This window comes from Periplaneta americana, chromosome 17 (genome assembly GCF_040183065.1).
Source record: "Periplaneta americana isolate PAMFEO1 chromosome 17, P.americana_PAMFEO1_priV1, whole genome shotgun sequence".
Taxonomy (NCBI): Eukaryota; Metazoa; Arthropoda; class Insecta; order Blattodea; family Blattidae; genus Periplaneta; species Periplaneta americana.
Window position 1 is genome coordinate 63,193,864 of NC_091133.1, and position 18,978 is coordinate 63,212,841.

The following is an 18,978-nucleotide window of genomic DNA, read 5'->3' on the forward strand; positions in this document are numbered from 1 at the left end:
AGAATGTAATATTTATAGAATCTGGATTGATTTAGTATTTTCTCTGTAATAAATAAAAAAAAAATAAATTGAATTTCAAGAAAATAATTTTCATATGAAGTTTTTGAGAACATTCCGTACATAATTTACGTTTGTTACTTGTGTAAGTGTCCGATTGAAATATAAAGATTCAGAATCGCATGCTTAAGGGGAGATTGAACAGCCTATGTTGACAATACTAAATTTCTTATGCTCAGGTACAATTTTCTCAAGAATTATAAGCGTGGGTGAATAAATTCTTTATAGTAGGTATTACAGATCTAGTTTTATAGACTAGATTTCATTTAATAGTTACTTCTTGCTAAAATGTGTTTAAAAATATTTTTTAATTTTTTAATTTTTTAATTTAAACTGTTTAAATTAAATAAAATTTGGTTTAGTACGTGGCTTTTGTTGTAATAAGAACCTTTGTGAAATTTGAATTTTTTATATCAAGTACCCCTACTTTGTGAGAAAAGTGCACTGAGTACACAAAAATGTACATTCAGGAAAAACGAATGTGAAGTTTTGTTTCCACTTACTATGAAATCACCCTAAAATTCTCCAGCCTCATGTTCTCCGTCTTCATCATCTATCTTCCTCTTTATGTGTCGTCTTCTTTTTCTTGCCTGTTTCTCTGAGTTGTAAGGGAACGATTGAAGTTCTACGACAAAAGGGGGCGTGGCACTGTATCCATGGAGATAGAAAATGTGTGAAAATCAAGACAAGAACCACAATAAACAAAAGAATAATTTCGTAATCATATTCTAGACATAATAAACGGACGCAGAAAACAAATTTTCAGGTTTTTCGTCCTAATTTGATTGTTGAACATGTGGGAATCATGTAAAAATTACAACTTTACAGCACAATTCAAACAAAAAAAGAACATTAAATTCAGGAAGCGGGAAATATAGCAGAGTGGTAAACAATTCAATGAAATGTCCCGAAAAAAATAAGTGTTCGTTCAAAAATGTCCCTCTATTCATTCCAGAGTTATTAGGGAATTACTGAAGTTCTACGATAAAAGGGGGCATGACACTATATTCATGGAGACAGAAAATGTGTGAAAATCAAGACAGAAACAACAGTAAACATTCGTAATTATATTCTAGATATATTGAAATGTAAAATGACACAAAAAACAAAATTTCCTATTTTTCGACCTAATTCGGTGTTCAATCTCCCCAACTGCATAAAATTCTAAATGTGGGGTCATCGATCACTTTTAACATCCTGGTATCTTACGGAAAATAATGAATCGATCTTTTCCTACAGTTTATAACTAAAAATGTATCAATCATTCATTCATTATAGTGTATTTAAGGCCATCAAGCCTTCTTTGTCACACCACCAGAAATACAACTACAATAATAAAAGAAAACCAAGCTATAAACAAAGTACAACAAAACGAAAATATGTATTTAGACTAGTCAAACAAATTTTAATAATAATAATAATAATAATAATAATAATAATATTCTTCTTAATAATAATAATATTCTTCTTAATAACAGGGCTAAGTTATTAACGAATATAAACAAGAAACTTGCAATTTTAAATCTAGAGCAAAAGCATAAAAAACACGTCTATCAATATTTAAAGCCATGAAGTAAAACAAAATTTTTCAATTTAATTTTGAATTGTGATAATGTTCGGCAACCCCAGACGTCATTAAGTGAAGAATTCCAGACGCGAGATATTTCTAGAATATAGGAGGATGAGTATGGTGTTTGAGAATAAGGTGCTTAGGAAAATATTTGGGGCTAAGAGGGATGAAATTACAGGAGAATGGAGAAAGTCACACAACGCAGAATTGCAGGCATTGCATTCTTTACCTAACATAATGAGGAACATTAAATCCAGACGTTTGAGGTGGACAGGACATGTAGTACGTAAGGGTTAATCTAGAAATACATATAGAGTGTTAGTTGGAAGACCTGAGAGGAAAAATCCTTTGGGGAGGTCAAGACGTGGATGAGGGATAATATTAAAATGGATCTGAGGGAGGTGGAATATGTTGCTAGGGACTGGGTTAATATTGCTGAGGATAGGGACCGATGACGAGCTTAGGTCATGTGAGGGCGACAAGGAACTTCCTGGTTCCTTAAAAGCCATTTGTAAGTAAGTATAGTACTACCACTGTGGTAGCACTATCGAGTGCTACGTAGATGATTATGTCCCATTACGAGCGCTTGCGATTTCTTTGGATTTAATTCATATTTGTGTGCCTACAGTGAAATTGGATTTAAGTCATTTATCTTATTTATTTATCTTATTTATTGCGTCATTAATCTAGTCAGGTTGAAAATGCAAGTAAATTTGCAAGTCGTCAGCAAACATATTGTACCTGCAGTGCTTCATCATTGTCTTTCATCTGGAAAATTTACTTTCGCACATTATTTCCCAAATACCATTCTCATTTGTTACATTTTTATGTTCTTTTTGAATAATAATAATTGTTTTTTTAAGTTCCTTGAATAGTATGAGTAATGAGACATATGTTCCGTTTATTATGCACTATTTTACTGTTATATACGTACGTTTGATGTAGATACTTGGAAAGAACTGTCCAATGAAGATAGGCCTACTTCTGCCGTCAGATATACATCGTTATGATAAAGTACACCGTAAATCTTGACAAAAATAAAAACGTCTTAATGGCGTTTGTAAAAGCTGAAAAACGGAAATAATATTTTTTCATTATTATACTTCGAATACTTCAAAGACTTTTCGCTGCGTTAACCGAGTGGATGGAGAGTCGAATTTCTAGCCCGAGCATTTGAGTTCAATCTGTGTACAATCAATCATTTTTGGACAAATATTTTCTCGCGATACTCCATTTTCTATTATTATTTCACAATGTGTGCAAATGTAATCAATCTTTAGATTAGGGTGGTAAGAGCAAGAAATGACTGAAACGGAAAATACTCCCCTGAAGGCCAACATAAGGGGGATTACGGATAAAATTACGACTGGAATTCTTGTAGTTGGCACTCAACTCTTCGAATTTGGCCTTATAACAGAAGGCAAATTTCTAAATCGTAAAAGTATTGAATGAATTCAGTAAGTACAAAAATATGAGTAAATATATGTAATATATTGAATGAATTCAGTAAGTACAAAAATATGAGTAAATATATGTAATAAAATTATTCTGCATTAAGTTGTTTGGAATATCTTAGTAAAATATATTTATTGTTCTTAAAATGATTTCTACTGATACTGTCCTGAAGAATGTATTATTATACGGTATCTTCCGGACATTATTCATGTCTTAAGCAGTCTTATTGTTACGTGACTCTTGTTCTTATTTTCAACCATATTCCACCCTGTGCTGCCATAATAAATGACGACTTTGGATCCACTACCAACGGCACGGGCGTCTTTTCGCTCAAAGTGAACTCGTACTTAGAAAGAAGAGAAATAAGTCCCACTTTAGTCTGCATTAAACCAAACCGATTTCCTGGAATGAAAAATAATGAATGTAATATGGCACTGTATAATAAAAAATAATACACATTTTAATGCAACAGTAATTCATATGTCAATTGTAGTGTACATGCTAAGGTATCATGTACACTACATAATGAAAGCACATGAAATAGTCCAAAAGCAATGAATCTTTTCAATTTTCTCAATTTTAAAGCATGTTATACTAATATTCAATCAGCATAGATGTTATTTACTGTATATACTAGGAATATTTTAATTACCATTTCAAAACTAACGATTAACTCGAAAACCATAATCAATGGAAAATTTTCAAAACAAATATGAAATAAGAGCGATGATTTCTATGAGAATCCGCAGTTCTAACAGACAAAAGTTGTCTCTCTGCATACGAAAATCCGCCACGCAAACCCTCGCATTTAACTCGCCGTAACTCGCAAAACTGTACAGATTTTGTGTATCAGCCACTTATAAAAGTAATTTCCATTCTCTCTAACCTTTTCTCTTGCTTTGATCCCCCATCTAACATGAAAAATAAAAAAGTTCGTCGATTATCAACTGAATGTTTATTTTGAAATGGTGGCTTCGAAATTAATTTTTTTCTCACTGTCCAAAAAAGATTTTGATTCGAAATTTTTTCTGTAATTTCCTTAGACATTTATCTATGAATCCTAAAAATTACAGTACAATTGCTTGTCTGTCATAAGAACTATGACATATTAATGTTTAACGGTGCTGCTAGCATCTAGCAAAACAAACCGTCCACGTACAGGTTCCGTGAGGTCAAACATTCTCCTCGTGAATCTCAGACGGTCCGTGCCGTTGACGGTCCGTGACGTTGCCTGTATATATGAACGCTACCATGTTCTCCAACCAGGAGATTAACCGTGAAAAGAATGTGCTTACTACTGCGTCATATATTGGAGCGAACTAGATAGATAATATTACCATTTTAACGCCAGTTTAAAAAAAAAACATGAGCTCTCCTGCATATGTTATTTCCTGTATGGAGGGATTAAAAGATCAGGAGATTAACCGTGATCTAATTTTGTAGCTAGAGCAGTATAAGAATGTGTTTATCAGTGTTATCGTTTGTGCTTTGAGAGTTAGCCAATGGAGATGAGTGTACCCACGTGTGTGACCTTATGACATCAACATTCATTCACTGCATTGCCCCGCTGCGTCTCATTCCCCTGAAACTTTCTCCTGGTTGGAGTACAGTACAAAACGCGTTTTGCAATACTCTGACGTAACGTAACCGGTCCGTGACATGACGTTGACATTTTGTATAATGTGGATCGACCTGTTTTCTCCTATTAATTCCGTCTGTTATCTGTAACCATTTCTCCGTTATCACCTTATGATTTCATCCTTTCTAATTAGTCTCTGCAATTAATGAAAAGTGACCTTAAACTTACCAATACATATTCTTGGTCCCTCTCCAAACGGAAGATACACATATTGATGTCTATTTGCCTTTTCTTCCTCGTTGAATCGTTCGGGGTCGAATCTCTCCGGGTCTGGATAGTACTTTGGATCGTGGTGAAGTGCCAGAACGGGTATTGTTATCTGTGTTCCTTCTTCCACGACGACATCACTCTCAGGGACTTGATAGCTCTTTGTACATACTCGACTTAAGTATGTAAAAGGCGGATATTTTCTCAGGGTTTCTAAAAGGAGTAAGATTAATACACTTTAGCATGAAACGTGTACTTACAATTAGATATAAACCCTCTTGAAGATTTGTATACGAGTAAATACTTCAAAGAACAAAATACAAAAATGTAGCTGCCGAAAGAAGCTATAACCTGAAACAAATGTTATGTTTTAAACACAGTACAAAGTTTTCAGTTCTTCTAATACTTGGAAGCTGGGACGCCTTTGTAGGGTTTCAAAAGCCGTTTGTCACAAAAGACTGCTTTTTGTCTCTATAATATGACATTTCTTCAAATATTACTTTTGTAGAATATTTATTTTTAATATATCAATTGAGGCGCTAGCCGGAAAAAAAGTTCATAAGGAAAAGTCATGTTTCGAGAAAGAAAGATTTATTTTTAAGTAATTACGATTTGAATACAGTTTTATCAAAATAACAATTTGCATACTGTTACAATAATATTTGTATACAAGTTTTTGTTAAGTAATGCATTCCGACTTTAATAGTGTTATAAATATATACATTTTATTAGAGCACTTTATAGGCCCTTTTTCCAGAGAACAAGTTTATTTTATCAAAATTCTTTCAGCATTGAACAGCGCACATTACAGGGATTTACAAGTTCAAAATCATTTTAATAAAATTATATTTCTTACATATATCTCATAATTACGTCATAAATTATAACGAAAACATAAAAATTAAGAATATCTGTTGGGTACTGAATACAGATTACAGGTTATTTAGTATTAATCTGGAATGGATTCACACTCACTTTAAAGTTTATCTTCAGAATGCAGTTTACACTTTAGTGCATATCAGGGATGGACTCACGCTCACTTTGAGGATCATTATCACTGATGTTTGCTGACTTTCACAACTACGCAAGGCTGCGTAGGTTCATTCAATTAGCTACCCTGCCCTCTGTTTACAAGATATTGACACGAAACTACGCAAGCAAGTAGATTTTAAAACTGAGAATCGAATTAAATATTCGCCAGAAAAAGAGCCTATAGACCTACGTACTATTTTCCGACTACCGCCTCAATTTTTCTTCAATTTGTTAATCATTTCTTTGATCCATATTGTCTTATTTAAAACTAAATTGTAATTGTTTGACCTTATAATTACATGCAAATAAAGATATCTACATTTTCGTGTGACTTGCTTACTTATGACTTTTAAGGAACCCGGAGCCCTCACATAGGCCTAAGTCCGCCATCGGTCCCTATCCCATTATTATTATTATTATTATTATTATTATTAAATTGTTTTTGTATTGATGTTATTTTAATCGGTATGTATTTTTTATTGGATGAATGGAAGAGAAGGCCTTATGGCCTTAACTCTGCCAGTATCAGTAAAAATAAATTAAATAAATAAATGAAGGAATAATTTAAATTGTAGGAAAGCCCATCATAGTATCAATCTTTATCACTGGAATACATTGTCAACAGTCTTGGTGGTCTAGTTTTGAATCATGAATAGAACTTCAACTGCAACACAAACAAGATGAAAGTGTTTTACCTGTACCACTTGCCAAACATGACGTCACGTCAATATAGTCGATTAACAGGTAACCTTATCTACGTACGCCCTAGGATAGAGTACGATCCCTAGTAATCATCTGTCAACAGGTGCATAAGTTTACTATGCTTCATATATTTACGTAGAACTACGTGTGACTATAATCGCTTGTTATGAAGGTTAAGGTTTACTCTGCTTCATAAATTTACGTAGAACTATATGTGAGTGTAATCACCTGTCATTAGGGTCATAGGTTTACTATGCTTCGTATCTTTACGTAGAACTACATGTGAATGTAATCACCTGTTATCAGGGTCATAGGTTTACTATGCTTCATATATTTACGTAGAATTATCTGTCAGTGTAATCACCTGTTATCAGGGTCATAGCTTTACTATGCTTCGTATCTTTACGTAGAACTACGTGTGAGTGTAATCACCTGTTATCAGGGTCATATGTTTATTATGATTCTTATATATAGGTAGAACTACGTGTGAGTATAAGCACCTGTTATCAGGGTCATAGGTTTACTATGCTTTATACCTTTACGTATAACTACATGTGAGTGTAATCACCTGTTAATCAGGGTCATAGGTTTACTATGCTTCATATATTTACGTAGAATTATATGTGAGTGTAATCACCTGTTATCAGGGTCATAGGTTTACTATGCTTCATAACTTTACGTATAACTACGTGTGAGTGTAATCACCTGTTATCAAGGTCATATGTTTATTATGATTCTTATATATAGGTAGAACTTCGTGTGAGTATAAGCACCTGTTATCAGGGTCATAGGTTTACTATGCTTCATACCTTTACGTATAACTACGTGTGAGTGTATTCACCGGTTATCAGGGTCATAGGTTTACTCTGTTTCATATATTTACGTAGAACTGCGTGTGGATGTGATCACTTGCCGACAGGTGCATAGCTTTGCTATGCAGCATATCGTTACGTAGAACTACGTGTAGCTAGTGCGATAGATGAAACAAAGAAAACACAAGGGTAACGGGTGAACATGGAGAACAAGTTGATTATAAAGAGTATACCGCAAAGACAAGGAGAACAAGATAAACATAAGGACAATAAGGACAGGAGAAGGTGAGGAGAAAGACGTAGTAGTTCTTAGTCAAAAAGTTTTCAATAATATGTAAGGTTATCCTTTGAAGTATTTCAAACAAAAAATGTTTAATAAAATTATGCTCGAGATAAAACTTGTTTTATATGAGCATTTGAATAGTAGGCAACAGGGAAAAACAAAGTTACAATTTTCTTAAGGATTGTATCATTTTCTAATTCAGTTTATTACTGCAAAATGTATTGCTGCTCCCTAATGAAAAAGAAGAAAAGGGTGACTGTATAAGTAGTGATAATTCTCCTTCATAAGTTTTGTTAATAAAAACACAAAAATTTTCCAGTGATATACTGAATTAGATGATGGCGTCGCCCTTATGAGAATTGCAACTTTGGTCGTTTTCCCCTGTACCTTTCATTTCATAAAACATTTTTGGAAAGCCATTGATTGAATTCCCTGTATCCTCAGTTAATTTAAAAGATTAATGTATTATGATATTACAGGTTATTCTGTATGGTTGTGAAACTTGGACTGTGACTTTGAGAGAGAACCTAGGCTAATTATGTTTGAGAATAAGGGGCTCAGGAAAATATATGGGGGTAAGAGGAATGAAATTACAGGAGGATGGAGAAAGTTACACAACGCACAACTGCACGCATTGTATTCTTCACCTGACATAATTAGGAACATTAAATCCAGATGTTTGAGATGGGTAGGGCATATAACACGTATGGGTGAATTCAGAGAGTGCTAGTTGGGAAGATCTGAGGAAAAATGACCTTTGGAGAGTCCGAAACGTAGATGGGAGGATAATATTAAAATTGATTTGAGGGAAGTGGGATATGATACTAGGGACTGGATTAATTTTGCTCAAGATGGGAACCGATGACGGACTTATGTGAGGGTGGTAATGAACCTCCGTGTTCCTTAAAAGCCATAAGTAAATAAGAAGGTATTGGGGCACAGATGGTTGATGTACGATAACTGCTCGACAGATAAGGCAGTACGGAGTAAAACGTTTTACTTTCGAGCTTTTTTAAGAAATTAGATTAGTACGAGCGTATTTACAGAGAGAGTAGGAAATGTTTTCAAATGGTTGTTTAGGTACGTTCTATCAATATTGCGTATGTGTGATTTCAGCTATGACGCCGACATTAAAAAAGAAATTTGTAAATTCAGTCTTATCGACTTTTTGTTTCGTGAATATCCTGACCTTTCAGATTGTACATATAAGTTATTTATGACGTTCTCCACATCATATTTCTGTGAAGAGGAACTTTGCTCTTTGATTCAAGTGAAAAGCAAATACAGCAATAGACTTGATGCACTCTCAGATTTACGACTTATGTCAGCCACCATTAAATCCAACATGCACTGACTTTGTCAAAAATGGCAAGGCCAACCATCAAACTAGTTCGGTGACTGTAGAATGTTTTATCAAATTTATCGTCTGCTCATTTAAAATAATTTTTGTTGTGACATTTATTATTTTTAAAATGTACTTGTCGGACCCGAGAAGTTTAGTATCCTGCAAGGTAGATATCGGACCTAAAAAAGGTTGGGAATCATTAAGGAAAGCAGCATAACGCATTCACGCAATGTCTTGATACAGCAAAAAGATTGTATTACGATACGTGGAAAGCACCTTTTTCCCAATTCCTCGAGGACTCTGAATCATGCTCCCCAAGTTATTAGTTCTTTTATTCTGTTGAATTCCTTCCATCAGCTGATAGATATGTTTGAACATAATTTACTTTGAAAAGATATTTTATTTTTATAATAGAGTTCGGTAGCTGGTTCTGACGAATTTCAGCATGCTGTTCTACTGTGACTAGGTCTATAAGGTTTAAACATATCAAAATAACATAGGATATGGCTTGAACAATGCAATTTATTGGTATGTTATTATTAGGACCGTGACATCGGTATATTTGTATTAGTGTGAGGTCTATTGAAGGTGAACATACGACGCCGGACAGAATGTAGTTGACGTGTTTCAAGTACAGGAAGCGAAAGAGAATTTGACACACGTCTAAGCAAGCACGTTCCGTATTTTTGTATACGATTATTGCGTATTATAAAATCAAGACAATACATTGTACATAAGCGTTAATATCGGAAAGGTCTAAAATGCTCATGAGGTTGAGAATAATAATTGTTGGAAATCATGTTTATGTATTTACCACATTTATGACAATTTAAGTCTGAAAAGATGTTTTTTATATTTAGAGTTTTGCATTACAGTGTTTTACTAAACCGAAAACGTATATGGTGTACAATTTTGCTTTTCCTATATTTAACTGTTACACTTAATTTATTTATTACATCTATTCCGTGCCTTAGTTATCTATCTTGCATGTTGTTTGCCTGGTTTCGGTTCCTGCTGCAATAAACAACAACATTCATTTTCAAAGTTTCAAAGGAAAATGACCGCCCAGTGTCGGATAGTATAACCTTGTATGCAGAAAAACTGCGTTCAACATCGGCTGAAACCAAGGGCGCATGTGTAAAATATTTCACATCATCCATTTCTACATTAAGTTGATAACAATCACACTTGTCATCTAACAAAACTCTTGCAATTTTGCATAATGAATTTAAACCACCGGTTTTTTTCTTACTATGTTCAATTTCACACACATTTTTTGCTTATATTATCTTGCAGATCATTCACTATTGAGATGAAGTTATTTACTATCGAAATTTGCTCCACAAATTTCACACCAGTCTTTTCGAGAATTTCGATTATAGAGGGGATAAATCCAAAATTAGATGATTTATATTCACACTGTTTTTAAATATTTGAGTCACCAAGAAGAGTTTGGGCATTACTTATGGAAGCTGCTTCGTTTCCGTCAAACATCTGTATGACTCCTTTCCTTATATAATGATTGTATTGTCTTGATTTTATAATACGCAATAATCGTATATATAAAACACGGAAAGTGCTTGTTTAGGCGTGTGTCAAATTCGCTTCCGTTGTCTGTACTTGAAACACGTCCAGCGTCGTGTGTTCATCTTCAGTCGACCTGAAACTAATACAAATATACCGATGTCACAGCCCTAGTTATTATTTTTTAAATGACACATTTCAATGATCCCCTTAGTTTATTGTTTGCACACACTTGGGAAGTAACGGTTAGCGCGTCTGACCCCGAAACCAGGTAGCCTGGTTGAGTATTTTTTCCGTGGTTTTTTCCTCAAGTCAATATGAGCAAATACTGGGTAACTATCGATTTTGGGCCTTCATTTCATTCAGACGCTAAATAACCTGAGATGTTGATACAGCGTCGTAAAATAACTCACTAAAAACAATAAAACAGTTGTTTGCTGCAATCTTACCCCAAAATTGTTCATGACACGTTGTCTCTGACGAGTTGGGCAGAACTATAAAATGAAATGAGAGCAGTACGGCGCAGTGAAGAAAACGAATAGAGGCAATTTAAATGTGGATATGAAGAACGTACGTATGAACAGACAAAATAAGAAACGAAACTGTGTAGAAAGAATAGATGAAGATGCTGAAACTGATGAAGAAGAGATAGAGAAATTGGCTAGGTTACAGCTAAGAAGAAAATTTCTTCTGAAGAATACACTTGAAGGAATGGTGAACGGAAGGAAAGTTCGGGACAGGAGAAAATATCAGCTGATAGACAACATTAAGTTACATTGATCATATGCGGAGGCTAAGAGAAATGCGGAAAATAGGAAAAATTGGAGCATGCTGGGTTTGCTGCCCTTCGGCAGAACACTATGAATGAATTAATAAATAAACAAACAATTAAACATTGCCTGTACACTGCACTAACTGTCTGGATGCAGTGAAAATGTGACCGTAGGTGTGCTGTATCTACTAGAGTCATCATTGGTTTCTGCATTTTTCAAGATGAAAATGAGAGAGTTACTACAGCGAACGGTGAAAGAAAAGATACCGGTAAATATTGCAGATATTATTCAGACACACACTAAACAGGGGTGTCATTTGATTTGAAGACGGGACTACGGTCGATACTGACATAGATAAATTGCGGTTGTTGAGAAATCATTTCCCCGGACGGTTAATTTCTCGATTTGTTTATATCAAGGGGCCGGCTCGATTCCCAGATCTTAAAACTGCTGTTTTCTTTCTTCTAAACCAGACTACACTCTATCCAGGATCTGAAGAAGTGGATACAGACAGACGTCCAGATTTATTGCTATGTATCATGAATAATTTCCAGGTAAGATTGCAACAAACCAATGGGATCTCTTGAAAACATTTAAAAAAAAATTAAAAAAGTGCCTATAAAATGTAATGTTCAAGCCACATTCTGTGCTATTTTGATACTATTTCTAAACCATAGACCTGAAATTTATCAGAACCAACTGCCGGATCCTGTATTTATGTATGCTACCTATTAGGCCTATTAATCCTATTATTATTATTTTTTTTTTTTTGCAAAGCAAAGTCAAAAGATAAAGCAATAGCATTTGTGGAGGTGTGTCAAATTCTACAATTTGGAATTTCTCGTTAGAAATCTTTCCTTCTCCACTCTGTCCTAGAGTAGTGATCGACAGAATTTTTGTCATCATACTTCTTTAGCTGAAGAGGTGAATTGAAGCCTAAATAGAGAAAACGCAAAATTACAAATAGAGTTTCACTCGCAAACTGGGTAAAAGAATATCGTCCCATTTTGTGTATCGCGGGCCAAAAGCATTTGGAAAATCCAAAGACTGCAAAGGATAATACCACACGCAGTCAAAGGATTAAACCTTGGTCAGTGATCCGCGAAAACACGAATTTGTTTTTAAAACTGTAAACTCTATTTGTAATTTTACGTTTCTCTGTTTTCGGCTTCAGTTCGCTTCTTCAACTAGAGAAGTGTGATGACAAAAATTCTGTCTATCCTACTCTAGGACAGAGTGGAGAAGGAAAGATCTCTAACGAGAAATTCCAAATTGTAGAATATTATTTTTTATTTAATTACTGCTGTCCATGATTGTTTAGATTGTCATCCAATAAATATGCATATCTACGAATATATATCTACCGATAATCCAAACCGTTTCTGTGAGATTTGTGTTCGACTACAACAGCGGTCATCAGAACACTGCATCCTCGGGCTAGCGTCTCGTTCCCGCGGACAAGACACTGCCCTAACGTGCATTCGTGGCTGCAGGCGGGTATGCTGTCTCCCTATCCCTTGTGCACGACGGAGCATATTTCCTTGCCCTCCATGCACTCTACCCATATCAGCGATCGCTGACGACCACTGGACTACGCTGTCGTTTGAGGAACAACGAATGAATACCTTTTAACTAGACATTACGCGTATTTCGCTTTATGGCATTGCATTTACACTGTCTTGTAATAACACAGAACTGTAATTTTGACTAAAAAATTCGGTATACCTGCAACTACTTTATCCAAATATTCCATATGCTGGATGGCTTCATAAGTGATGTTGCCGCCATATTCTCTCAGCACTGCATCAATTTCTTCCCGGACGCGCTCTTGTATATCTTGATTGACCGACAACTCGTAGAGACAGAAAGACATAGTAGTGGAAGATGTCTCGAAGCCTGCCAGGAAGAATACGAAGGCTTGCGCCGCCAGACAGTCCATTGATAGACCTATAATAATACATTTAAAAATCTTAACTCAGTGGAAGGTATTCATCATCTCATATTTCGAGATTCGCGGTGACGGATTTATGAAGACAATTTTTGGTGTTGGAACGGTGTATGGTTGTATGCTCCAGCAATTCCGTATTTAAGTTAAATTACAATTAGTTAATTGTGGGTTAGTTACATGTTGGTGAAATCGGACCTTGTATCATTGTGGTCTTTTGTGAAAAGGGGTTTGTTAAAAGAAGCATTTTGAGTTTAATTTTGGAGTGCAAATTTCATGAAAACTGCAAACGTTGGAGACGTGATGTTGGAGACTTTGTGGAGCAAATATCAACAAACATGTGCTTTGTTGTTGCGTAACATTGACTGTTTGGGCGGAATTTTATTGAAGATCGGTAACAAAGTGCGTGACAGGAAGACAATGCAACCACAGTGTAATATATAGTGTCACGAAGCTCAATACGTAGTAAATATGCGTCCATAGATAGTTGCTAACCACTAGGATCGCTACTATCGCCTCATTACAGGCAATGCGAAATAGTACCTGCACAGTCTATTGTTCCTAGTACCCTCATAAACTCAAGCTTCGTGACTATACCTATATACTAGACTGTGATGTAACTGTGTAGTCATTGACGATAGAAGCAAATCGGTAGCAAGACTAGATTGGAAAGGAAGAAATGCATAGTCACCAATATGCCTCTGTGATGCGTTAGGTTGGATGGTTGTGAAACTTGGACTATCATTTTGAGAGAGGAACATAGGTTAACGATAATAAGGTGCTTAGGAAAATATTTGAGGCAGATGAAGTTACAGCAGAATGGGGAAAGTTACACAACACAGAACTGCATGCATTCTGTTCTTTACCTAACATAATTAGGAACATTACCGTAAATACAGACGTTTGAGATGGGCAGGACATGTAGCACATATGGGTGAATCCAGAAATGCATATACAGTGTTAGTTGGAAGACTTAAGGAAAAAGACCTTTTGGAGAGGCCGAGACGTAGATGGGAAGATATAAAAATAGATTTGAGGGAGGTGGGATATGATGGTAGGGACTGAATTAATGTTGCTCAAAATAGAGACCGATGGCGGGCTTATGTGAGGGCGGGAACAAACCTCCGGATTCTCTAAAGCTATTTCTAAGTAAGACGCCTTAGATTGGTTATTGAACATTTCGTGCAATTACATACATAATTTCGGAACACAACCACTACTGTTACTTGAATACATGTCTTGTGATGTTGCTATCTGTCGCTTTTATTTTCATAAACATCTCAAAACCTGTTCACAAATGGCCACAGTGATAGTAGACTTTATGTTTAGGGCCTACTTCTCCTCCATGATTTATCTCTCAAAAGGACGCTATTTTTTCCCCTTCCATCTAGTAGGCTATGACAAAAGTATATATATATCACATTGGTAGCGGAAATACTTGTATGTACTCGACTGGAATCGAGCTCAAAACCGTGATTTCCACAAAGCATTAAAACTACATGCCTTACCCGTTAGCTATTATCTTTCCTCTCCATTTACGTAAATTAATATTTGTAGTAATTACCTTTTTCTCCAAGCTTCATTTCTTTATCAGCAATTTCCATGTCTTCTTCAATCGATCCTTTATTCTTGATTTCAATAAGGAGTTGCAGGAAATCATTGCGGTGTACGTTATTTTTTTCACGATAAAACACGGTTTCTTCTACCATTTTATTAAAATAATTCGAGACTATGGGGTCGAATGTTCTCATCCTGAGACTTCTAATCAAAGACGGATATAAAGTTGAGATAACGGGGTTCAAGGAGTCGATGTATGTCGGCGTTGCAATTTTTTTGCCCCATTCTCTGAATTCTGCGTTTGGATTCTTGAGACAGTTGCATTGAATGCCAAAGGCACAGGATGATATAACATCTGTTGAGAATCTAGCAATGATTTCTTTGATGTCAACATCTTCTTGCTTGTTAGCCATTTTCTTTAAAGATTGCTGAAGTTCACTCCCACACTCTGCCACAGTTTGAAACATCAACTTCATCTTTCCTGACGTGAAAGTTGGTGTTAATTTTATACGAAGATTTCTCCATTTGATTCCAGTTAGCAAGAATAGATGGCCAGTCAATGGTTCTTGTTCTTCATTTAAATAGAAACCTCGATCATGAAAATGAGAGAAATCTTTTACGAGAACTTTCTTAATGAGATCTGGATCCATGAAACAGAAACTAGGCTTTGTAAGGAAATAAGTTCCCGCAAATCTGTGACCTTGAAGTTTTCTGTAGTGTTCTCTAAGTATTTCTCCCAAAGTTCTTCTCAAGAGAATTGTATCGAAAAAGTGACCAAATGGGAAACTAGGCTCTAAGCATGGAACATTACGCTTCTTCCAGTAAGTGTACGACCACTTGAAATAAACATATACAGCAGCAAAGACGATAGTTATTGCAAGACAAACGTAGAGAAGAAGTTCTTGAAGCGAAAATCCCATATTTCCAATCTCTCTCCTCAACGAATGTTGAAATTCTGTAACATACGACCAAAGTTATACACGTCACAATTTCTTTGTAACAGTTATGTTGAATGAGTATGTAATAAATGAAGGATTGAAAATGATACAGTCCTAAGCCACATGAACAAAATTTTACACGAGAGCATATCAAAGGTTTAGAGTCCAATGCTATTGGGTGCGGTATCATAATTTCTTCGGCGTATACTTTAATCATTTCCTAAGTAATTTTAGAAATATTTTACTATTATCTTCCCCAAATATATAAGAAACGAACTCGCACAAAAAACATGTTTGTTAAAAGTGTAGCTTTAGACATATCATTCTTACTGATCAGGAAGTGGAAAACGAATCGGAGAGGAACTGCCTACTGAAGGATGCAGCGGAAGGAATGTTGAACGGGAGAAAAGTTCGGAGCAGAAGAAGATTTCAGATGATAGAAGACATTAAGATATATGGATCATATGCGAAAACTAAGTGGAAAGCAGAAAATAGGAAAGATTGGAGAATGCTGAGTTTGAAATGAAAGACCTGCCCTTGGATAGAAGACTATGAATGAATGAATTTCAAAAGAATGATTCATATTTATTTTACCCAATTTTTATTAAGGTAACAAGATAGTGTAAATCTACTTGTATTGTAATACGCAGCAGCCTACATTTCGCTCTGTAACTCATCGGCTTCTAAAGCCATCCATTTGAAAGTTTTAAGACAGATTTGTAAATCTCGGGCGAATATTCTGTAGTAATGTCACGAGAAGTCTGAGATTTATCTGGGAAATCTCAGACCTCGAGTGACATTTATTGGGACTATTTCGTGAATAAAATAAAAAAAGTAAATAATATATCCCTAAAATTCGATTACAAAATTTTAATAAACCTATTCAGACATTCTGAATTTGAAATACTCGTAGATGAATATCGATTACTGCAATAAAGAAATTCGATGTTATTATTCAGTAATGCCAATTGCGAAAAGCGAAATACAGGTTTAACAATGTTAATTACATGTACTGCACTTTTCTCTTATTATTATAACATAAATACATTTTCATTATCTGCTGAAATCATAATTTAATTTAACAGTAACAGTGGGGACAGCTATATACCAATGCTAATGTATTCACAGCGAGACATGTTGCTACACAGTGAAGCCACCTCTGTATAGATAGGCCTAAATAAAACACGAATTTTATTACGCCATACGGAAGGCAGTTTGATCAAAGACCTTATTATTACCATGCAAGGTCTTTGGGTTTGATATGCGATGATGTTACATAAACTTGAACATCTGACTTTCTATTAATTGTTTAATTTCATTCACAAAATACAAATTTATAGGCTACAATTATAGGTTAAGTTACCTTTGGGAGCAGAACCAATGTCAGCTCTGCCTTATTTCGACCTTTACTCGTGCTACAAGAAAGCATTTTTTATAGCTCGACAAACACATTCTCACCGTAGTGTGTAACGGAACTAAAGCTGCATCTACACAGTTCAATATTCCAATCGCGTATGCGTGCAATCTGGGAAGAATATTAAAAAAATCAAGTTTAAAAGGTACGTTCAATTAAGATGCATGAAGATTTTGTGTCTACATGCGCCGTTTTGAACGTCGTCTTCACTGCGTAAATATATTAATTAATATTAAATATCAATCTTGCATTCATTGCTTTAAAGTTGAAAGAAAAGTTTAATCGTGTAGTTGCATCTTAATGTATTCATGATCATCAATTTACGGGGAAACAGTTGGCGACAACGACTAAAAAGAACGACCATGCGATGAATTGATAGCGATAAATCTAGCTGCAAAAATTATCGCAAAGTGTGACTGTGAATGGTTGGAATTCAAAATTTCATTACACTTCATTGGTGGAAAATGGAATGACGTCATATAAACGAAATAGTCTCTGTAAATTTTAATATTCTAGTGCAGGCCTGCAAAACTGTAGCTCTTGAGAGCGACTGCTTTCCTCCCCTCTTTTATCCCACCCACCTTTTCTACCTGTGCGGTCACAGCGATCTAGCTACGCTCGGCTGCATCAACATTCATTCTCGGGGCGGAAGTCGATCATACCCGATAGAAGTGGAGTGAGGCTGACGTGATAGTTCCCCTACTTTGCGAGTTCTGCAGGCTGTTCTAGTGGATATACCGGGTGGTGACTTGGAACACGCACCATAGCAATTTCAGTGCTAAAATGTATATTTTGTTACATCAGCTTCCCTAATTATTATAGAAGAAAATGTCATTAAAGTTTTTTCTAGACAAAAACATTCTGCATCCAATCATACCATTAAAATAATTTTTGGCTGGGGATGAAAATTAAAAAAAAAAAAAAAAAAAAAAAAAAAATACACCCGCCACAATAACTACACTAATTTTTAATGTGTGCTGATCATAGTTGGCCATGGATTATTAAACACAATTGAATGCAAAGATATTGCTTATAGTTAATTCATTAATCTGAGAAAAACGTATTCCATAAAGGAAAAAATGCAAAGTACTGAATGGTATTTATACTGGAAACTGTTCACGTAGAGTATGAGAAACACGCACAAAGTCGTAAATCCGTTTCTAGAATTATCAGCAAATTCAAGAACACTGGATCTGTATTACAAAATTGCAAATGCAACAAGCCACCAAATGTTCACCCACAAGAAGAAAATGAGAATGTATTCAATGTTTTGGCTTTAGTAGTTGAAAATTACAATGTAAGTTTACGGACATTAGCTAACAGACATGACATACACCATACAACAGCACTGAAAATTTAAAAAAAGAACAAGTTTCACTCGTATAAATATCAGTGTCACCAAGAATTAATGGAAAGAGATATGAAAATGAGAAGTGAGTTTTGCTTTCAAATGACGGAAAAGGCGAATAGCGATAGAAACTTTGTGAGAAACATTTATTTTAGTTATGAATGTACAAAATGTCCGGAACTTCCAACTATGGACTACTGAAAACCCGCACAATATTCTTGAGACAAGAACCCAGTATCCTTAAAAGATTTTTTAGCAGGAATATTGGGTTACTACGTCATCGGACCTTTTTTTCTTCAAGAAAGCCTGACAGGAGAAAAATTGTTGCAGTTATTACAAGAAGGCATAGGACCTGAAGTGATAGAGGTTGTAGTAGA

At 35.1% G+C, this 18,978-nt stretch overlaps 1 protein-coding gene across 1 annotated transcript in view; it reads right to left on the reverse strand.

Annotated features, from left to right (window-relative positions):
• Nucleotides 1–3,162: 3,162 nt before the first annotated feature.
• LOC138692747 (uncharacterized) overlaps nucleotides 3,163–18,978 on the reverse strand; it is a 46,027-nt gene continuing 30,211 nt past the window's right edge. The window contains exons 5-8 of the mRNA XM_069815940.1: nucleotides 14,909–15,856; nucleotides 13,125–13,346; nucleotides 4,890–5,141; nucleotides 3,163–3,484 (exon numbers count right to left, since the gene is read on the reverse strand). Of these exons, the coding sequence (XP_069672041.1) occupies nucleotides 3,312–3,484; nucleotides 4,890–5,141; nucleotides 13,125–13,346; nucleotides 14,909–15,856 (1,595 nt within the window). The 3' untranslated portion in view covers nucleotides 3,163–3,311. The remainder of the gene's footprint in view (nucleotides 3,485–4,889; nucleotides 5,142–13,124; nucleotides 13,347–14,908; nucleotides 15,857–18,978) is intronic.